The sequence below is a fragment of the Monocercomonoides exilis genome, assembly GCF_001643675.1.
Source record: "Monocercomonoides exilis strain PA203 chromosome Unknown scaffold13-1861174, whole genome shotgun sequence".
Classification (NCBI taxonomy): domain Eukaryota; phylum Preaxostyla; order Oxymonadida; family Polymastigidae; genus Monocercomonoides; species Monocercomonoides exilis.
In genome coordinates, this window is record NW_027150558.1 from 1405464 (window position 1) to 1429104 (window position 23641).

General features: G+C 35.1%; 4 protein-coding genes across 4 annotated transcripts; 3 read left to right on the top strand and 1 right to left on the bottom strand.

Moving 5' to 3' along the window:
- Nucleotides 1-3784: 3784 nt before the first annotated feature.
- On the top strand, nucleotides 3785-4618 carry MONOS_12020 (uncharacterized protein; the record flags this gene model as incomplete). Its single annotated transcript, XM_067864603.1, has 1 exon — nucleotides 3785-4618. One exon carries the CDS (start codon nucleotides 3785-3787, stop codon nucleotides 4616-4618), a length of 834 nt encoding a protein of 277 aa, XP_067730901.1.
- A 9780-nt stretch (nucleotides 4619-14398) lies between these two features.
- On the bottom strand, nucleotides 14399-15607 carry MONOS_12022 (uncharacterized protein; the record flags this gene model as incomplete). Its single annotated transcript, XM_067864604.1, has 3 exons — nucleotides 14399-14680; nucleotides 14750-14907; nucleotides 15457-15607. 3 exons carry the CDS (start codon nucleotides 15605-15607, stop codon nucleotides 14399-14401), a joined length of 591 nt encoding a protein of 196 aa, XP_067730902.1.
- A 2285-nt stretch (nucleotides 15608-17892) lies between these two features.
- MONOS_12023 (uncharacterized protein) lies at nucleotides 17893-19282 on the top strand (the record flags this gene model as incomplete). Its single annotated transcript, XM_067864605.1, has 3 exons — nucleotides 17893-18058; nucleotides 18159-18389; nucleotides 18438-19282. 3 exons carry the CDS (start codon nucleotides 17893-17895, stop codon nucleotides 19280-19282), a joined length of 1242 nt encoding a protein of 413 aa, XP_067730903.1.
- Nucleotides 19283-19435: 153 nt separating this feature from the next.
- MONOS_12024 (uncharacterized protein) lies at nucleotides 19436-21712 on the top strand (the record flags this gene model as incomplete). The annotated part of the gene is made up of 1 exon (XM_067864606.1): nucleotides 19436-21712. One exon carries the CDS (start codon nucleotides 19436-19438, stop codon nucleotides 21710-21712), a length of 2277 nt encoding a protein of 758 aa, XP_067730904.1.
- Nucleotides 21713-23641: the final 1929 nt, after the last annotated feature.

Consider the following 23641-nt stretch of genomic DNA (forward strand, 5'->3'; position numbering starts at 1 on the left):
GCGAGGAAGATCAAAAGCAGAAAATTGAAGAATTGAATGGAATGATTGATGAAATGGATGGAATTGAAATTCATCGGACTTTCACAAAAGAATTGTTCAACAAAATTGACAAAATGATTGAAGAAAAGAAAACATCTGTGGAAAATATCATAAGATTGTTAAAGCATGTTGGATTTTGCAAAGTTCTTTTGAACTTGCGGTGTTATGGCTTTTATTGTTCTTCACTGTCCATGAGATTTGAGAAAATGATTGTTGAAAACGAGAAAAATGAAGAAAAGATCGAAAAGTTAATGGCAGATCTTTGCGAATGCTGTCTTTTGCTGAATGAGCAATTTTCTGAAAAATTGATGTTAATCAGCGTGACTTGTCTTCTGAAAGCCGTCTTTGACAAAGAAGAATGCATGGAGAATCAAAACGCAAGCATTTTGATTTGCAAGAAAACATTCATTCACTTTCTTCTCTTCGATCTGAGAGTATCACTTAAGGGTTAGTCACGGCGAATCTGATAAAAGAATGCTCCCTAGCTCTCCACTCAGCACTGGACCCGCGTTGAATTCTGCCACATCAATGATGTCAGATGGACCTCCGGGAGAGACGTTTTCGAGTGTGATTTCTCATTCCAGTTCTGAATTTGCCCAGCAGATCCCGGGAGCTTCAGAAGCGAAAATAAGCCATGGCGACGATTGTTTGCTGCTAGAAAATAGTTTTAAAACAATATTTCTCAGAGATCCGGACTGCAGCTTATATGATATGGATTTACCAGAAAGATATTTGGAAGATCTTATTACTGATTTGAAGGAAGATGATTTAAGTCCATTTCTGCCAAAGGCTCCTCCTACAGCTTCGAGAACAGACAATTGGATGAACGACGCATTGGATAAGGCAGGTGAGCGAACTGAAGCATTTCTATATCCAGCCATTAAAATTCTGCTTTACACACACGCGAAATTAAAAGAAAAAGATGACGAAAAAGGATCAATTGCAGATGCAATTTTATTAGTTTCAAAAGCGCTGAAGGAAGCAAGATCTGTAAGAATTCAAGGAAGATTCGGCTTTAGGGCAGCTGCACAGATGAAGGAGAGCACAGCTTCCAGTCTTCTTACTCAAAGGCAATCAGAAGTTCTTGAAGAATGGAGAAAAACAGAGAAGAGTCAACAATTCAAGCTACAAACAACGAGCTGGCCTGTGAGAAGAAGTTCGATTAGAGCCAGAACAATTCCAACCAGAAGATCAGCTAGCCACAGATTTTTTCAAAGAGCTCCCCGGTTGTCAAGACAACAAAACCAAATCCGGCTGCGACCAAGTGCTTCAGGTTTCGCTTCAAGAAGACAATCAGGGGAGCGAAAATACCAATAGAAGAAACGAACAGCATTCTACAGCCCGCAGAAGTCCGACAAGAGGCAATGGTTGGAGGAAGAACTTGTTTATTTCGAGAAGAATGGGAAAAAATTTGAGGGGCACGAATTATTGGGAAAGGAGTAATCCCTGTATGGAGGAGCAAAGCCGCGAAGGAATCACTCAAGAAAACAGGAGTATTCAACCCTTTGGAGCATCAGAGTCAAGAAGCCCAACAAGCCTTTTCAGAGATGATCAAGAAGGAACTGGAAACAAATATCATCAAGCCGATTCAGGAGAAGGATGTGAAGCATTTGAATCCAGTTTTTGTAATCAGAAAGAAAGACGGTGGCTGGAGGCAAATCGTGGATTGCCGAAGACTCAACAATGCTATCAAGACGATTTATTACAAGCAAGAAGACCACAGAACAGTGGAGAAAATTATACAAGAAAAGGATTACGCAGTCACATTGGACTTGAGCCAAGCTTATTATCTTATAAAAGTCAGCGAAGAATTATCACCATTCCTTTCGTTCGTTTTCAAAGGAAAATATTACGCTTTCCACGGAATGCCTTTCGGATACAAAGATGCGCCTCGAACGTTCACAAAAGTGATGAGGAAAGTTCTAAAATACATGAGGGAGGAATGGAGTGTGAGAGCCATTGCATACCTGGACGATATTGTTCTTCTTCATCAAGACCCGCAGGAACTCAATATTATTGTGGAGAAAACTCTTTCGATGTTCAACAAATTGGGACTGTTGCTCAATTCGGAAAAATGTCATTTAATTCCAAGTCAGCAGTTCAAATTTTTGGGCTTCCAATGGGATACCAATCAGTTTGTGGTACAGATAGAGGAATCGAAGAAAACCGAGCTGATGAAAGAGTGCAAGAAATGGAGGAGGATTGCCCAGAACAACAGAGTTGTTTCGATAAAGAAGTTTGCCTCGTTGATAGGGAAACTGAACGCAACAAGATTCGTGTATCAAGAAGCCTCCCTGAATTTGTCACAACTGTACAAACTCCTAAACAAAGCTTTGAGTCTGAATGGATGGCAAGGAAAAATGCGCGTGAATGCATCGATAACAAATTGCCTCATGAAGTGGAGCGAAAGGCTGAAAGAGAATCAATCAAGGAGATTGAATCCAGTGTTTCGACCGGAAGCAGTTCTTACAACAGATGCATCAGGGTTTGCCATAGGCGCAACACTAAAAGTCAACAATCAAATGCTGGACTTTTACAAACTTCTTCCTCCTCCAGTCAGAAACCAAAGTTCAAATTACAGAGAGCTATTCGCTATCAATCAAGCCATCGCGCATTTCTCAAATTCCATTCAAAATCAAGAAATAAGAAATCTACTTATTCGATCAGACAACACAACAGCAGTTTACAATCTGAATCGATGGGGAGCCGGTCCGAATCTCAGAACCCTTCTGAAGAAAATATGGAATCAAACCCAAGCGCTGAAAGTAGTTGTGAAAGCTCAACATATTCCCGGAGAGAGAAACGTCAGAGCAGATGGCCTATCGAGATTGGCAAAAGGAGGAGATTACGAAGTCGAACAAGAAGCACTCGAAGAGATCACCAATCAGCTTCAGATGCACATCACACTCGATGCGTTCGCAACAAAAGAAAACACAAAATCAACGAGATGGTGCGGACCAGGAAGCAATTTAAGTCAAGACGGGTTACAAATTTCTTGGAAAAACGAGACAGTTCTTGCGCATCCACCGGTTCCTTTGATTCCAGCAGTGATCCGAAAAGCAGCGATGGAGAAAGCTCGAGTTCTTCTTCTTCTTCCAGATTGGAAAGGTCAGATATGGGAACCTCTACTGAACAACACAAATCACATCTCTTGGACATGGAGGAGAACGGAGGAGATAATAAGGGAAGGAAGATGGATGAAGCAAATGAATGCTACGCTTCCACCAGGAAGACTGAGGATATGCCTAATCAATCCATAACCGAAAAGGGAGAATCGTGGTGGAACGAGATTTTGGCATCAAGAAGCATGTCACGTGAACTGGCCGAAGAGTGCAAAAACAGCGTCGCTAGTGCAACATGGATGGGATACACTTATGGTTTCGCACATTTCAAAGACAAATGGGATCAGTTGAAATTCAAAGACATACCTTCTAAATTTCAGATTTGGCAAAAAAGATGCTTGGATGTGTTTGTCGCCTTGAAAAACAACGGAATGAAAGCTTCTTCATTGAGAATTGTCAGATCTGCCATTTCCTTTCTAACATCAGTATTATACGGAAAATCACTTGGGGAGAACACCTTGATTTCAATCCTGTTTAGATCATTCAGGAGATCGGAATGCAGAAAGAAAAAGAGACAAGATGATATGTGGAACCCTCAACAACTCTTCACGCATATAGAAACTATTGGAAAGAACGAAAATTTGTCATTCTCGCAGCTAACAAGGAAAACAATTTGTTTGTGTATGATGTTCTCTGCGTGCCGCTTTACAGAACTGGAAAGAATCAATCTCAAGGAATCAGAAATAGATAAGCAATCAATTAACCTGAATACATCACTAAAAACTGGACTTGAAAAAAGCAACATTGTCATCCCATTCCTCGACAAGGAAAGTTTGATATGTCCAGCAACAGCCGTTAAAGATTTATGGGATCGTGTAAAAATTCACAATCCAGCTTCTTATAAACTATTTCTGAGTTCTTCAACATATGATCCAATGAATGCCCGAGCAATTCGAAAAGCAGCCAGTGAAATGATGAAAGATGCAAGAATCCCTTCGAACTACAGCCCATACACCTTGAAACATGCTTCAATATCAGCCTTAACAATGGCAGGAACTCCAGTCGAACAGGTGGCAAAATTCGCAAGATTATCCCCCAGTAGCAACACAGTGATTAAACATTATTTCAAATCTAACATATCAAACAAGATGGCCCAGATTATTTCGTCGAATCAGGAGACAAAGAAAGCAATTCAACAGCCTTCCACAATTCCCCCATCCATATCCACACCAGACGAAAAAGATTCCATTGTTCCCATCAATCAACATTTACGTTGGCCAGAAGGCCATGAAACAGAGAAAGCAAGAGAAGAGATCTCACAACCAGACCATATTGAAGAACCAGATGATAATGAGTCTCAATCCATCCACAAAAAGCAATCAAATACCACGAACAATGAAAACAAGAAAGACGAAAATGAAATCATCGAAGAAAAATGCATCCAGTTCATTATTCGAACAAGATCACAGAGACGAAAAGAAATGATGGAAAGAGAAAATTCAGAAAGTAATCCATAACGCCCAATTACTACAAACTCTCAGATCGAAGAGAAGAAAGTGAATGAATGTTTTCTTGCAAATCAAAATGCTTGCGTTTTGATTGAAAAAGAAAATATGAAATTCACTTTCTTCTCTTCACCCACCGCGTTTTCACTCCCACCCTGTGAAGAAAGCTTTAAGCAAGTTCCAGATGCAATACCAACCCAAAACCCATTTTGAAACCCATTTCACCTTTTTCTCTTCAAGCGCAATTTGTATTTTCACGCGCATTTTCCACACTTCACTTTTTTAAACTAGATTCGCTTGGGTGACTAACCCTTAAGTGATACTCTCAGATCGAAGAGAAGAAAGTGAATTTCATATTTTCTTTTTCAAAAAAAAACACCAATTTTTGTTGTCTGTTGAAGGAGTTGAAGAAGATGTTGATAAATGAAATGAAATGAAATGGATGTGAACAGATGACATTTTTCCATCAGAATTGTGAATGAAAAATGAAATGAAGACCCACCTATTAATTGATCTGCTCAGAGGAAGGAAAGCGAAAGAATTTATTTTTGGTTCATGTGGTGGAATTGTTGAATTGTTGGACAAAAATACATCAGAGGATTGATGATTAATTAAAGAAGTGACAGAAATCGACAAAAATGTTGAAGATGGAAAAATCAAAAAGAAAATGAAGGAAAATGACGAGGAGGGGGAAGAAGAAGAAGAAGAAGAAAAATCTGAAAGAGAAATGAAAAGAAATGAGTTCGATGATGCTCCTCAGAAATAGCAAATCAACAAAGGCGAACAAGAATCATCTGATGAAAATGCATTCATCATGCACAGATTCAAATTTCATAATAGTGAACAGCAACAACAGACAGTAGTTTCTTTGTGTGTTGCATCATGAGAATTTGATGGCTATTCAAACAACAAATTCTCAAATACAAAGAAGACCTTCTTTCCACCAGCTTTGTTAAAAAAACAATCGTTAATGAAGAAATCAAAAAAGAATGAGACTGAAAAGAAACCATTTAATCAACAAAAATGCAACTTTCGATGAATTGTCTCCTGGGAATGACGTTCAAAATAAAAAATTCTGTTGGTTTAATGGAATAATAATTTTTTAAAATTACATAAAAAATAATTAGTTTTGCATTGATGAAAAAAATCCTTCAAAAGAACACACATGCTTTTCCTGTTACAAAAACAGAAGATTGTCCAATCACTGATACTGTCAATCTCATTTTTCTTGTTTCCATGCTCCTTTTTCCGTCATCCTTTTTCACCCTAAAATATCATTCTTTCTATGTTTTCATTCACATTTTATTCTGAAAAAAATATCTCCGAATTTATTCTTTTCAAGAGCCTTCCAATTGTTGGCGTTCATTCTTTCAACTTCATCCATATTCTTTGAAATCGAATTTGTTTTTCTTCTCATCTCCCAATTGAATAAGGAAAATATGCAATTCCCATCTGCTGATTGTATCTCAGCATCCGACTCTCTTCTGATGTTCCCCTCAGAAAGGCAATGGATTGTTCATAAACATCATTTATCAGATTCTTGGACTCTGAGAAGGCCACAGATGGAAACATCTTCAAAATGAACAAGAACAATAATATATGCAAACATGCAAATATTTTGATTTTTTGAAAATAGCTGAATTTCTTTCCAAGATGCTTATCTTTACAATCATCTTGCCCAATTCCATCAACGATGTCCCTCCTTCGCTGTCTCGTTCCTTCAAGCAAATTATAACTGCCCATTTTGCATAAATTATTCATTCATCGATTTCTCATTCATCCTGTTGCAATTCTTGCACAAAATATTGCTTTTGATCAAAGCATCCATAACAACAATACTGAAAAGATATTGTGTTATTTCTCTTTGTTGCACCTTCTCAAAAATGCAAATGAAAAAAGACACGGAATGGATAAATATTTTTTCGTTTCTATTTTGATAATTTATTTTTCACCAATTTCTTCCATCTGTTCATATGCGAATTCAATGTTAATGATAAAAATGGAATTGTATTTTGAATGCAATGGATTTTCAAAAATGCAGAAGACGAACAACACAAAAAAGTTCACAGGTCTTCAATTGCAGTTGCATTTGAATTTTTGATTATCGTAATTTTTTCTTTGTTTTTCTTTCTTTCTTTTTTTTTCATCAAAGAATTGTTTTCTGAACTGGAGCATTGCAATGAGGAAGATCAAAAGCAGAAAATTGAAGAATTGAATGGAATGATTGATGAAATGGATGGAATTGAAATTCATCGGACTTTCACAAAAGAATTGTTCAACAAAATTGACAAAATGATTGAAGAAAAGAAAACATCTGTGGAAAATATCATAAGATTGTTAAAGCATGTTGGATTTTGCAAAGTTCTTTTGAACTTGTGGTGTTATGGCTTTTATTGTTCTTCACTGTCCATGAGATTTGAGAAAATGATTGTTGATGAAAATAAGAAAAAAGAAGAAAAGAACGAAAAGCTTCTTGTTGACCTTTGTGAATGCTATCTTTTGTTTGTCAACATATTAAATGCAGAATTGATACCTATTTGTATGTCTTGCCTTTTAAAGTTGCATTAAAGAAAGAAGAAAACGAAGATGTGCGAAAAGAAGTGGAATTGGCACTGCTGGCTTTGAAAAATATCGGGATGTAGGTGGTGTGCGTTATTCGTTTATTTATTTATTGAACTGTTTTTGGTAGGAAATAGAAAAAGAACAATATCTGAATGAAATCAACGAGAACATCCATTTTCATCAGGAGAATCACAATCTCACAAAGCTTGCCTATCAGTGTGCTTGGGAGTTTATGATAAAGAGATTTGACAACAACAACAGTTTGGGGAAAGTGGTTGTGAATGAATTGCATTTTGTGAGAGAGGCAGCAAGAAAACTTGAAGAATTATCAAAATGTGTTGATTGGACGAGAAAAAAAAAAGAAAATGGAGGAAAAGAAGAGAGAAAAGAGTTTCTTTTGATGGGATGGATACATATTTTGGAGTATTTCTTTAACTCCTGAAAATTGTGGAGCGAGGAATTTGTAGAGCTAATAGAAAGCATCATTCGAGTATTTCAAGCGTCAAGGGATAATTACAGAGATATTCGCAATCAATGTATTTCTTTGTTTGAAGCAGCATTGAATGGCAGTGCCATTGAAGTCCACGACTTGTTGAAAGGAAGAGCCGTTGATATTGTTTTGGAGGAAATTTATAGGCAAACGCAAAATGACAGAATGACATATGATGGCATGAGATTTTTCAATTCAGTTTCACAGCGATTGAAAGAGGTGGAGAAAAATGAGAAAAAAGAAGCGAAAAGAAAATCAGCCAAAATGGAGTTTTTTGAAAAGATGAAAGAGGAAGGATATGAATATATCATCACAAGCTTTCATGAAATATTTGATTTTTAAAAGGTGAATTTGGTCCAGAATTATCGTTGAACATTTTAGATTATTTTGTGAATGCATGATGAAATGAAATGTTAAGAATTAGGTAACTCAAAACTTTTATTTTCATTTTTGCATCCATTCACAAAATCAAAATCAAACAGTCATTTAAGTTTCATAAAAATATCTTTTTTTTTCACTCCTTGAAAAGAATCAAAAAGCAACAATGTTCAAAAATATAAATCAACATGGGAATTCTTATTGATATCATATATATTTAATCACAAAATTCAGTTAGATAATTTGTTTTGAATATTGTTAAAATCGGAAATAATCGCATAGGGCTTAGAACAACTTTTTGTGTTTTAATCCGATTGTGATTATATGCGATCTGACTTTAATAAGGCAAAAATTGTAAATGCTTTATTTATAAATTTCTTGAAAGGAAATTATTTTATTTTCAGAAATTTATCGCTAATATCCATTTTGGAAAAGCGACAACCGTATTATTATTTTGTTTTATTCAATAATTTTGACTAATCTGAACACTTATTTAAAATGTTGAAATTTTGAAATTTGAGATTGAAAAATCGAATTTTCACAGAAAAAATTACACTTGGTGAATGTTATTGTGATTGCGGACAATTATCCATGAAAATACTTAAAGCAAATAAAACTTTTTTTCCAACAGTTTTTTTTCAAAAACCAAAAAAAGTTCCAATATTGATTGAGTTCCATTTGAAAGTTCACCATAAACATTTGTCAAATGAAGAAGACGATTAATTCGCTAACATCGTTTAATATCCGATACTGACAGAAAATTGTTGTTTACAAAATAATAGAAACATTTTCACTTATCATTTTAAAAAATACAATTTCATTTATTGTTCACCAAACAAAATAGTTTTTTAACCTTGTAAATGATTCTTTAATCTTTGATTTATTGACATAAATAAAATTTAGGAAAAAATAAAGGTTCGTTAAGTTTCCACACAAAAAATTAAACATGAAAAATTCGAATTCCAAAAGTTCAAAAAAACCTGTATTTTTACAAACATGGAATTAAGAATGTCAAGATCACAATCACTGAAAAAGCAGCTGGAAATAAAAAGGCTTCATGCAATAGGTTTTAGTCAAAATGCAAAAGCGAGAATAACAAAACCATCTTGTGAATCCATATTAAAAAACATAAACACAAAAAACCTCATTTCACAAAGAATTTTCAAGTGCTAACATGGATGTCCCACATTTCTAACAAGAAAAACAGAAACATCGTCAAGAAAGCAGTGAATGAAAAATTGACTAATAGAGCAAGAGATATACCAAAGGAGACTTGCTTTCATTGTGGATTTACAACTGCTGGACTCCTGTTGAATAATGCCCCATCCAAGTACACTATACGAAAAAAGAAACCATTTGAAACAAAATATTCGAAACAACAGAGAAAGGACTTTGCTGAGATTCATCAAAGAGATGATAATAAATAGAAGCACACTTATTTTGCAGATGTGAGAAAATTCAACCTCGATAAACAATACAGCAGTAGGATGACATGTGTTCCTTTGAATGATCCTGTTTCTTTTTATTACCAAAGTCAAATTTCGAAACAAAAACTGAGTGCGTGTGGTGCGGTTGGGATGGATTTCAAAAGTAATCTGTGAATATTCGAAAATACTATTAATTAATTTTGATTATGTTAATGTTTTGAAACACGCTCCAAAACTGCAAGCTGATGTCAAGTGGAACTTTTTCTGGAGATTCGTTCATGATAATGCACCAATTCATAAATCAAAGCTCGAAAAAAAATACTGTGAAAACAATCGAATTCACACCATTCCATGGCCACCGTTCTCTCCAGATCTTTATCCAATTAAAAATGAATGGAAAATGTGAAGCGATAGCCTCTATGAAGTAGAAATCCTAAAAACATCCATATCAGATTCGAAATATAGTCTCACAACAAATTAGAAAAGAATGCCTCCATTCATGACTAATAATACAATTTTGTATATGGGTGATTATTTTTGATATCATAAAAAATTACGAAGTTTGATCAAAAATTTTTTCATAATGGGTCTGGTCGAAAAGAAAATTGAAAATGATGATCATGATAATTGATTGCTTTAAAAATAATTTTTATTATTTATTTGTTGATAAAAATTTGTTTCTCATAATTTTTATTACAAATTTAGAAAAAAACATATTATTCTTATTCAAATAATATCAAAACTGAAGCAAACAGAACGAAATGCTCGTTCAAACGTTAATAAAACATGATAATTATTATTACAATGCGTTATTAATCTATTTCTTATTTAAATATTTGTAAAATAATGTTACTGCAAAGAAATTATAAAATTTATTTTGTAGATCATAAAATTTTTGTTGTTAACAAAAAATTTTCAAAACAAACATTGTCAAATTTGATAGTAACAAAAGGCATTAATCGAATAAACAACAATTTGTTGTTTATACATGTTAAAAACAAACAATTCTTTTTTAAAAGTCATTTTGAATAATTGATCAACGTTGTCAAAAGAAATATAAGAAAAAATCTATGAAATTCATGCTCCACTTTAAACACTGAAAAAGATTTCACCTTGCAACCATTCTCGCATCATTTTCCTCATCTTTAAACCTTCCGCACTCCACTCATTCTCATTTCACTTCTTTTTTTATCATTTTATATCTAGACATTCACCCCTTCAGCTTCTTTCCTTTTGTCGCACTGATTCTTTTCCATGCAGGTTCTGCAAACACTCCTATCGTCTGCGATGGCTGATGAAGAAGAAGGGCGTGTGCCCATTGATCCAACTGCATCTCCGCTGTCTCCTTGAATGGCCTATTTCTCCACATCGCAGCTGCATCCACTTTCACCGTACTTGTATCTCATCTATTTGCTTTCTCTTTCTTCGCTGATTCTTCACTAGTGGCAGTCTTCCCGTCTGCTCTGACCAGCTCAACAGCTTCGAGGCTGAGTGCCTCAGAACCCAGAACAGCCTTCGCTTTTGACCCATCAAACATCTGCAACATTGTGAGTTCAGGTGACAGAAAGGTTCTTGTGTGCACAATCCGTGGAAGCGAAGATACTGTTGAGGGCTGACAGCAATGATGCGCCTTCATAACGATTATTCACTGCTTGTTTCATCGGCACACATCTTCACACAGTGCATATGCTCCCATTCAATAATCATAGGCATTGACCATTTATCGATTGGAAAAAGCGTGAAAGCGACCCTTCCATCCCTCTCTTTATCTCCACCTCCACTTAGCATTGAATGATTCCTTCGTGGCTAAGGATTTATTTCTCAGATGCCCAAAATCCCTAACCAAATCAACGAGTCCTTCTTTTCCATCAACGTCATCAAGCCCCCTCTTTCCAAAAATACCTTTATCTGCGGCTCCGACTCCTGCTCTCCCGCCCTCGACACCGATCCCGATGTCTATATCCTCCCCTTTCATCACCTTCTTCCGCTCCCACCAGATATTCCTCTACCAAGACACGCACCATCTTCAATGTCCGATTCCAATCAGTAACTGAAAGCCTTGTTCTTGTTCACTTCACCTCAGATATTCCGTTTTTGTTGAGTTTCTCAGCGCTTCACTCATATAAAAGCCGGATCTCCTTCCGTTCCTCTTTATCGTCCATATGCTATTCTGTCTTCAACCTTGATGAATAATATTTTGATGTATCTCTCTTACTTCTTTTCATTCGCTGGCCTGTTCTTTTACCTCAATTCTGAACTGCTATATGCTTGCAAGGGAGCACTTCACTTCTCAAAACCTGCTCTTCGTGATCGCACATCCTCCTGATTCTTTCTCTTCCACATCATCCTTTCCTCTTTCAACGCTGCCTCGTCCTCGCTTGTGTTCGATGATAGCTCTGACAGCTCGGTAGAACATCTAATCGCTACAGATCTCGTAATTGTTGTTAAAGAAATATTCCTTCATACTTTGATCCAAATCGATCAGAAAGCTCCTTTATTTTGATGCGCTTTATCTTTACTATCATTTTTCTCGACCAGCTCTGTAGAAGCATGCTTGTAGGCCACTTTCAACTCACCAACGACATCCTCTCCATCCTGAATTACCCCTCCACGCTCCGCAATCTTATCTGCTCCAACACCTGTGTTCTAAACATCGCCTCACTCAATGGAGGACGCGGCATTCCACTTGATACATCCTTGTTGCTCCTCAAAAGCGGATATGCTCTCTTCTGCGTTGCTTCTCAACACCCTCCCCCACTCTTTGTTGCTGTACTCCAAGGCGCTCATGAAAAAGAAGCATCATACAAAATGATTCAGATATTCAAAGAACTCTTCTTTCTTCGTTGTCGCTTCCTGTTCTGGACCGTTATCGTCTTTTATTCCAACTTCTCCCCCTTTCCATTTAACTTTTGCATTTTTCAAATCTCTTAATTTTTTTCAATCTGATTTCCATTCATCATTTTTTGCCAATACATGCTCTTCTTTCTCTTAATCTTCATTCTCTTCATCATCTCGTCAATCTTCTCATTTTCAACGTGTTTCTTTTTTTCACAAATGCCTTCTATATTCAAAAATATATCTTATTCAGATGACAAAAATGAAGAAATCCAATTAACTGAAGTGAGAGATGATGATTAAAAAGCATTGTAATGATGTTTATGCACACAAAGAAGAAGAAAAAAAAGAAAAAGAGGAAGACGAAGAAGACGAAGAAGAAGTGGAAGAAGAAGAAGAAGAAGACGATGAAGAAAAAGAAGAAGAAGAAGAAAAAGAAGAAGAATTTAATTGAGGAGAAGAGGAAGAGGAAGAGGAAGAGGAAGAGGAAGAGGAAGAGGAAGAGGAAGAGGAAGAGGAAGAGGAAGAGGAAGAGGAAGAGGAAGAAGAAGAGGAAGAGGAAGAGGAAGAGGAAGAAGAAGAAGAAGAAGAAGAAGGAGAATGAAGAGAAGAAGAAGAGGAGGAGGAGTAGGAAGAGGAAGAAGAAGAAGAAGAAGGAGAATGAAGAGAAGAAGAAGAAGAGGAGGAGGAGGAAGAAGAAGAGGAAGAGGAAGAAGAAGAGGAAGAAGAAGAAGAATGAAGAAGAAGAAGAAGAATGAGAATGAGAATGAGAAGAAGAAGAAGAAAAGGAAGGAGAGGAAGAAGACGACGAAGACGACGAAGACGACGAAGACGACGAAGACGACGAAGACGACGAAGACGACGAAGAAGAAGATAAATTCGAGACTGACAAATAAGATTCTTCAATGAAAGAGATATGCGTTGCATTTGGACACTCATCAGCAGCTTGGACTTTCTCTGCATCAGAAGAAGAATCCACAAAAAAGCATAGTATAATGAACACTGCAACAATCAATTAACCATGAATAATATTTGATGGAGGATGATACAAAAAGAGTTCTAATTCTTGCAATTTCGTTGTTTTGGCAGCCACTCCATCAAATTGTTCAGATCGATAAGAATTAGTCTATTCGTTCAGCGCTTTTTTGAACGATTTTGGTGCTTGCATGTTTGTGGCATCCTTCTCAGTATCTTCTTCTTCACTCTCTCTCTCACTCTCTTCTTCTTCTAAGTTTCCTTTTCTAACTTTTTCAAGTTCTTTGTAACTTCCGTTTTTTAATTTCTTTTTTTCCCCACTTTCATCTGCCTTGATTGCAATTCACCACCATCTCTCTCATCTCCTCGATCTCCTTCATCTTATAAATCATCCTTTTCCCTCTTCATTTACTTCTCTTTCTGTTTCTTTCGATCTGTTCACTCAACAAAATGAATCAGAATTCCCGTGATTGTTAATAAATAAGGTTCATCTTTCCCTTTTGCCTCTGGTTCAACAGAACTCCCAATCTGACAACCAGCACTTCTTCTGTGTTAATGAATACAAACAGAATAAGTACAAAGCAAACCAAGTGGAAAAGCAGAGGAATAAAGAAAAGAAAAAGAAGAATGGGAAAGTTGCTGCTTATTCCGTGCCTATGAATGCTTCCGGAGTTACAGTGGCGAACAGCAGAAAAGGAAAAATGAATTTCTGGAGGATGAGCAAAGTCGCCTTTCCTGCCAAGCACTATCTGAAAGTTGCTGAATTCTTCTAATTGAGTCGCCGAATCAAGTTTATTGTTATCACTCAAGTTGCCAAGCTGATTCATCCCATTCATTTCTCCATCGCATTTTCTTTTTGAAAGAAAATCACTTGACAAAGCAGTTATTTCTTCTGCACTCTGCATCTTCTCCTCTTTCACCTGTTCTCTGCATCTCCTTCTTCAAAGCGCGTTCTGTTCCGCCATGTTGCTTTCTCCTACTCCTGCTCCACGTCTGCCTGCTCAAAGATATTTTCTACAAATTTACATCTCGCCAGCTCTTTTTACGAGTGCATAAAACGTGTTTCGTCTTGCCACTCAACCAGATGCAGCGAACGAGAACTTATCATATACGCATTCACGTGAATCAGATGATGACGATAGCCTTCATAACGAGAAGAAGAGAAGATTTTTCGCTTTTATTTGTGTCAGGTTTATCAAAACTTGCAAGTGATGATGATGTTGACGTACCTCTTTTGTGATCTATTTTGTGAATAAAAGGCGCTCTCTGTTCTTTTTTCATTCTCATCCCTTGTGCTCCCTTTGGAGTTATATAAGTCAGTCCTTTTTCTGTCTTTCCTTTGTTTTCCTCCTTTTTCTCCTCCTTCTCCTTCTCTTCCTCTTCCTCTCCATACTGACCATATCCAATCTACGAAGCACAAACCACAAAGTTGCCTATTGTAAATTCACTTGGCTGCGTTATCAGTAATTGTCGCACTTGATTCGTTCTGAAGATGCAGGTTGAGCCAAAATCCATTCGAACATCTCGTTCTGCCGACTGCCGCGCGTGTGGAGGATAATCTGAATCATCTGAAAAGTCGTTTGCTTCGTCGTTTTCTTCGTCTTTTTCATCTTCGCTCGCTTCGTGGAAGGAGTCTGAAAAAGAAGATCGATGGTGAGAATAAATTTGTGGAGAAAAAGAAGCAGATAATGATGGTGTATTCCGATGATTTCTTGTATCTATGTCCTGCGCTTGTGACGAATTCTGTTTGTGTTCCTTTTGCTTCGCCTTCTTTTCTGTATTTTGTTTTCATTCATCATTAAGCCTATTTTCCACAGTGTCTTTGATCACCTGCTCTCGAAAGTGGCTCGATTCACACCCGTGAAAATTATCTTTTTGCGGCTTGCCCAGTTCTTCCTTCTCTTCTTTCTATCTCTTCTGTTTTGCACTTTCTTCGTATCTTCGCTTTTTGTGTTCTGAATCACTCATTACTCCTTCTTCCTCTTAATATTTATCTCATCTTCCTCTATCTTCCTCCTCTTCCTCTCCATTTCCATCCCCCTCTTTTCTTCTCTTTCTCTTTCTCGCTCTTCTCATCTGTTTCCCTGCCATTTCTCTTCACTGCTACTTGTTCTGAAAGATGCCGTGCTTTCCCACTGCCACGACGCCTTCAAGCATGCCAACAACCACTCCGCTCACGAAACATTCGGAGGAAAAACGAGAAGTCGAATCGAAGCTCATCTCCGGTTCCGTCTTCATCACGCTCATCGCTTCTGACCGAGAGTCGGTGGTGGATTTGGAAGAAGAAGAAGAAGAGGAAGAGGAAGAGGAATATAAGGAAGAAGGAGAAGGCATGTGATGTGGTTTTGCCTCGTTTGTTGAAAAAGGAGAAGTGCATTTTTGAGGTTATTGAAGATCGAGAATTTTGAAGATGAATGCATATAATTATCAACTGAGAAATTCATTGAAATTCTCTTCTTCAGGATTTTGTCTTCTTCTGGCAAATAATAGCCTCTGAATCATTTTCACTTTCAGCTCAATCCTCTTTCTCTCTCTCAAACAAAAAATACAAAGCACGCTTCAATCTCTTTTTCATTCCATCTCTTCCACATTCGCTTCCATTCTTTCACAAAAAATCGTCTTTTCTCAAAAACTAATTCTTTGCCAAAGCCCAATTCCAGACATCTTCGAAATTTCTTGAATTTCGTCTGCTCGTCTTTATTTGTTCTTCCCCACTTTTCTTCTTCAAAGCCATTAATTCTTCGCTCTTTCAACATCCTGAATAAAAAAATAACAATAATCACTTCAAAAAAAAAAAAAAAATAACAACAGCAAACCTTCTAAACATTTTTATAGGCAATTTCAATATTTTATTCCGTTGGCATCTGTTTCCCTCCAATAAAAATTCATAATTCCTTTCGTTTTCAAATATTTCATCATCTGATTCGCAAATCGTCTTTTCCAGAAGTCATTTTTCCATTAAATGCATCGATTTCTGGTTCTTCTGAAAAATGTGAAACTTATGTATTTTCTTCAATTTCATCTTTCTCATTGAAAAATATCCTTGTTTCTCGTCTGAAAATATCATCTCCAATTCCCTTCCCAATCCCTTCACCCTGGGTACTTTTCGTATGAATTCGCTGGCTCAACTCGATGGTCAGCCTGCACAATGAGATATCCCGTTTTCATTCATTTTCATTCTTTTTGACCTGCTGCCCCTAAAACAACACAAAAAAAATATCAACAGGTTAACATTCATATATAGAAAAATAAATAAAAACCAAACTACCTTCTCTGCCTTTTTATTAGCAATTATTCTTTTCCTCATCAATCATACAAATATTTTCACTTAAAACAAAGAAAGAACACATGTTGATTATCTAGAAGAAAGATTTGTTTTAAAACACGTGTTTTCATCATAAAATAACAAAAAACAAACCTCGATACAACGTCAATGTGGAGAAAAATTGTTGAAAGAACATTTTGAAATAAAGTTATGGAATTTTTTTCTCATTGAAAAGAGTTCAAAACACATATTTTTTAATCAATTTTAATGAATATTGTTGTTTTAATAATTATAAAACGAATGAGCTCTAATTGAATATTTGCATTTTCTCGTTCTTGAAAGAACAAAAAAGCGAAAAATTTTTCATAGATTTTTGATCCGAAAATTTGAGATACATTTTTCGAAAAAAAGGTCACACCTTGGTACCCCCTTTTTTGACATGTTTCACGCACCTTCATAACAACAAATCGATTCGTGCGAAAAAAATGCCACCCAAGGTGTGACCATCGAGGGATACCTTAAAAATATTTTTTCCTTATGATCATATCCATAATTTTTTGAAATACGCTATCAATTGTGTGAACAATTAGTTATAAACCGATTATTTATCATTCATTGTCTGCACGAAAATTTAACATTCTGACATTATTATGAGAGATATTGGGTTGAACGCTGTTTTTGTGAAAAAAGTTTTTTCTATTTTATTAATGAAAGTTTTGTAAATGAATAATTTTTTTTCACTTTTTTAAATCTTCAAAATTTAAAAAGAATAAATTATCTCGAGTAGTTTTCAGAAAGTTTATAATATGAACAAAAAATGTCTCATCATTATTGTTCAAATAAAAAAGAATTTTACATTTGATTTTGAACAAATAAATGGGAAAAACATAGAATTTCTTCAAGGTTGTTTTTGTGAAAAAAATATATTTATCTATAATTTCAAATATAAAATTTCGTCATCCAAACATATATTAACAATTTTATCCTTTAGTAAAAATTAAAAAATCAAAAAGTTTTACAAAACTTTCATCTCTTATTACATTTTTTCTTGAAATAACATATTTTTTGCTGAAATCAAACAACTCCATATTTATGAAAAAAAGAAAAATAGAAAATCAATAAAATATTTAATATTGTTAATAATAAGAATTTTTGTAATTACTTTTTTTTAAATTTTGTGATTATATTTATGAGCTTTTTGTATTGCTATGTATCTTTTGAGAAAATAAAATTAGAAGAAAGAAAATTAGAATACAAAAAATAAAAATAAAAATTAAAAACTAGTGAATGATTGCCGAATTTCAAGGATTTTGTCATATTGAAAATTCCATAATAAATAAAGTATTTCACAAACATGTCCTTTTTGAAACCTCAATCAACTCTTAATTCAAGATCGAAAATTCTTTGGAAAGAAATTGAACGCATCGGTGGAGATGACATGAATTCATTGCTTGTCTATTTATTTTTCAACTACAGGCAATCATCTTCAGTAATTAACGATTTGTTAAAGTCATTAAACGGTTTGATTATAATTTTGTCAAATTTCATATAGAAAAATTTATGGACTGTCATTGTTGTCATTTTCTTATTTATTTGTTAATTATTTATATTTTGAAACAGAATATCACATTAAGCTGCTGGAAGACCTGTCTGTGGTGTACAACAATGCTCCGTTGCACACTCAGACAACAATGCTTCAAGCACTGTCCCGCAACACATCATTATCCGATTTACTGGACTATGGATATGATGTCACAGAAGGAAAATTTATTTACGCCAAACAAACACTGAAGAAAAACCGTGGCTTTATCATCCAGCCTCAAAAACCTCATCTTCCGTCTTGCAAAAGTGGTTTGAAATATTCAAAATTTTTTTGAATAATTTTCTCTGTTTATTTAGGTTTGAATGAACAGGACTGGGAAAAGGGAAACCACTGGATGTTAGCCCATTCGACTGAAGCCTCAACTTCGCTTCAGTCAGCAAAGAAAAAGCAGCGAGCTGAGCCAGACTATGCGAGATATATTGATGAAAATGCTTGGGAAGAAGAGATTATTACTGAAAATTCTTCTTCAATTAAAAAACAATCTTCTTCTTCTTCAACATCATCTCGACATAATAAAAAATCAAATGTCGTTTCAGAAAAAAATTCTCCTTCTTCAAATACTTCTTCTTTTCAAGCTGTTGAAGCCCCAATCAGCACTCCAATGAAAAGACAAAGAGATTCAACAAAAAGAAAAACAAATAAATCACATCATAAACGGCATTCGTCTCCATCTCCAATACCAATTCACAAACTTTTCAAACAAAAAACAACCACATCATCCACATCATCTCTTTCATATTCTTCATCTTTCTCCTCTTCTTCTCCTTCTCCTTCTAATTTTATCTCATGTTCCTCATCTTCCTCATCTTCCTCATCTTCCTCATCTTTTAAAAAGAAACAAAAAGATAATATAAATTCTTCTCCTATTGAAGAATCTTCAGCTTCCTTTTTCAACAATGATGTGTGGGTCAGTGATCAATTAGTAGAATATGCCACTTCACCCAATCTTATTCCACCTCAAGCATTTCAAAATCTACTTTCATCATTTTCAAAAGACTATGACACTGCAACTATTCAACAACAAAGCATTCAATCTTCAAATAATGAAACATCTTTTCTTAAAAATATTTCAGAAAATATTTTAAAAAAGAATGCTAAAGAAACTTCAATTAAAAATCTTTCTTATTCTCAATCTTCTTAAAATTCATTTAATACTTCGAAAACATCATCACAAAAAGCAAAAGGATTACCAAACTTAGGCAACACATGCTATCTGGCCTCTCTTCTTCAATGCTTATCTTCAATCATTTCACAAAAGCCATCTTTACTCAAAAAGCAAACAGCAATAAAAACAATGTCTTCTCGTGTTTTGAGTGTTTGTCAGCAACTTGCCAAAGATGGTTCATCAGTGCGTTCGTGGGTCCCATCACTGATCAACAAATGGGAAGACTATTGTGGATATGGCAGCAGACAGCAACAAAACGTGGCTGAAGCATTTGACAATCTTCACCAACTTCTTCAAAAAGATGATATAATAAACAAGGACACCTTCAATCCAGTGCTCATTACTCATTTCAAATGTCAAAAATGTCAAAAAATTTCTAATCATTTTGATGAATCTTGTTGCAATGTTATCATAAATTCATCCTCTCCTCATAAAGGTCTATCTTCTATCTTTTCAACTGAGATATTGAACGGAAAAAATGCTGTCAATTGCAACGATTGCAAAGAGAAATGCTGCGCTGCGAGATGGGAGGAAATTGCTGCATTTCCAGAGGTGCTGGCCCTTTGTCACGAATGTGCAGACTCTGCTAGCTCTGCTCCTTCAAGAACATTGCTGATAGAAACAGATCGTGTTAACCAGCGCACTTTCTGCAAAGGGTTTTCAACAGAAAGAATTCAACGTCTTCAAAAAGATAATCAGGAAACGATCATTTATCTTCTTTCAGAGAAAATACTATTTAAGCGTTTGGATCAAAGAAATGGACATTTCATCGCAGTTGTGAAAAGGAAGACAAGAAGTGATGTATTGTGGAATATTTGCAATGATGAAAGTGTTTCTGAATTTGATAAAGATAATTGGAATTCATCATGGAAAGATATTTACGCTCAAGGTTTCACTCCTTCACTCTCATTCTATATCAAAGAAGAAACAAAACCAACGTTATCATTCATTCAATTTGGTGGCTCCTTCTCTTCTTCTTTAGAACCATCAAATAATAACACTTCAAAGGACATATCATCATCATCATCATCATCATCATCGTTCATCACACCCCCTCATCGAACAACTTCCATTCCTCCACTGTCTTCGTCAATAACTGCTAACTATGAATTGGAAGCACTGAAAGAAAGAAGAAAGAAAACGGGCATCTTTTCTCCCAACGAAAAGAGATTAATCTTCAAGCCCAAGACGAAATTATGGAAAGAGTTTGCAGATGAAACAAACATCAAAGTTTCATTATCACATTTCTCCAAACTCACCACCAACTTTTCCAAAGCAAAAAGGCGCACAGATCTCTGTGGTATGTGTGAGAAGTTGAACTATTTGGAGAATAAACTCAAATCTTCACAAAACAAAAATGGACTTTCTTCTGCCGAGTTTCACACTCTGAAACTTCTTCGTCAACACCGACTTGTTGCAGAAATGCAACGAAAACATTATCAATCGACTGTCGACAATCTGAAAGAGGGAGAAGCAGTCTTCGTCTTCGACTTCAAAGAAAAATGGAAACTCCCTGTCAGAAAGAACCAACTTCAACAAGAGTTTTTCAACTATCAACAAGTTTCTCAATTCACCGTCATCTCACTTCAGAAAATTAATAATCAACAAATAAAACAAACATTCAACTTCTTCTCCAACTGCCTTTCAAATGATCACAGATTTGTTATAGAGTGTCTGGAATCTGTGATCAAAAAACACTTCTTCACAGACACTCACACTTTTAAGTTCTTCTGCGATTCTGGTCCACACAACCGAAATCGCTTCCTTCTTCACTTCATCCTCTCTATACAATCTAAACTTCTCAAAAAGAAAAATACACAACTCAACTTCTTAGCTGAGCATCATGGAAAAAATATATGCGATGGTGAATTTGGTGCACTTGTGAACACAATCAACAACAACATATCAACTGAACACATCACCACAATTCATGACTTAATCAACTTCTTCGACAACAATATGAACATATCAGCATCTGCTTCTTCGACATCACAATCGAACAACTTCTCAACAACATCATCAAACTCTTCACCATCTTCAACATCTGTCAATGACTCTGTGCATGAGAGGTACTTTGAAGAATATGTACCATCTCAACAAATCTCATGGCCATCATTGTCAGTTCCCCACATGAAAGACTATTTGTATTTTGAGCGCAAAGGCTCATTTGTCTCTGCTTCAGCTGTTGGATATCTTCCTCAACGCTCTCTGGTTGCCCTCGAATCTTCAACAATGAAAGAAAAGGTTCAACGAACAAGGAAGTCATTTCACTCTGATATCACATCATCAAACTCTTCTCTTCTTTCTCAATCTTCTCAAGATCTTCTTTCAAGGAGATTTGAGCTTCTTCGTGACTCTTCTTCTATTAATGAATCTCAAAATTGTATTAATGGTGTCCCTTATTAAGAAACTAGTTGTTGTGCATGCTTAGCTGGCACTCTATCGGAAGGGTGCTGGACATGACTGTTCGTATTAGATACTGCAGCCTTTGGGCTGCTTTATCCGGACCTGGATACGACGAACAGCCTCCCAGGTGCACAATTATTAGAATTCGATTATTTTCTTGTGGTTTTTGTCCCTATAATGTCCCTATAATTAAATTGGTTATTGTCCCGCTTATATTTGTATTTATCGAGATTCATTAATGGAGAAAGTTTTGAGGGAATTCATTGATCTTTGAGTGAGGTTTTTTAGAAGAAAGAATTGTTGAGAGTGTGAAGTGATGTTTCATCACTGTGTTTGCCTTTTTTCTCTCTTGGATTTGATCTTTTTGAGTTAGGAAAAGAGAAATATCAGAAAGGGTGGAGTGGGTAGAAAACAAAGGATTAACAGTCAAGTTTGTTTTTGAACCTAAAGTATATGTATTCTTTTGTGTTTTGAATTGACTAAGATACCATGAATTTGTTGATATAGTAATGCTTTTTATTGTATCTTTTATTGTTCAGGATATTTGGTAATTTGATAATGAAGAGTGATAATTTCGTGAGAATGTATTTGAAAATGAATAAGTCTGTGTTTGCTTGAATGAACAAGATGTTAATATTGTTTATTTTGTTTATCGTTTGATGTTTCTAAAAGTTTTTTGAAATTGTTTTTATTTGTTTTGTTTTGTTTTCAAGTGTTTCAGTTTTTTTGTTTGTTTGTTGTTGTTTCATAGAATCAATACATTTATTTCGAAACATATCCAACAGTGTGCAAAGTGAACTGGTTTTATTACTAAAAAAATTTTAATCAATAATAATACACAACAATAATGTTAAATTTTCATAACAACTGAATTTATAATTGATATTAAAAAAAAAACAAGTATAAAATAATATCAATCAGAGATACTCCAAAACTGTAAATGTGTTTTTCACTAATAATGAACAAAATTAAAATATGTCATTTAATAAATGAAAAATTTATAAAAATATAATAATCAAACTTACATTGTCTTTTCAAAAATTATTAATAACAAAAAAAATTCGAAAATGAAATAACAAAAAAATTATGGATATGATCATAAGGAAAAAATATTTTTAAGGTATCCCTCGATGGTCACACCTTGGGTGGCATTTTTTTCGCACGAATCGATTTGTTGTTATGAAGGTGCGTGAAACATGTCAAAAAAGGGGGTACCAAGGTGTGACCTTTTTTTCGAAAAATGAATCTCAAATTTTCGGATCAAAAATCTATGAAAAATTTTTCGCTTTTTTGTTCTTTCAAGAACGAGAAAATGCAAATATTCAATTAGAGCTCATTCGTTTTATAATTATTAAAACAACAATATTCATTAAAATTGATTAAAAAATATGTGTTTTGAACTCTTTTCAATGAGAAAAAAATTCCATAACTTTATTTCAAAATGTTCTTTCAACAATTTTTCTCCACATTGACGTTGTATCGAGGTTTGTTTTTTGTTATTTTATGATGAAAACACGTGTTTTAAAACAAATCTTTCTTCTAGATAATCAACATGTGTTCTTTCTTTGTTTTAAGTGAAAATATTTGTATGATTGATGAGGAAAAGAATAATTGCTAATAAAAAGGCAGAGAAGGTAGTTTGGTTTTTATTTATTTTTCTATATATGAATGTTAACCTGTTGATATTTTTTTTGTGTTGTTTTAGGGGCAGCAGGTCAAAAAGAATGAAAATGAATGAAAACGGGATATCTCATTGTGCAGGCTGACCATCGAGTTGAGCCAGCGAATTCATACGAAAAGTACCCAGGGTGAAGGGATTGGGAAGGGAATTGGAGATGATATTTTCAGACGAGAAACAAGGATATTTTTCAATGAGAAAGATGAAATTGAAGAAAATACATAAGTTTCACATTTTTCAGAAGAACCAGA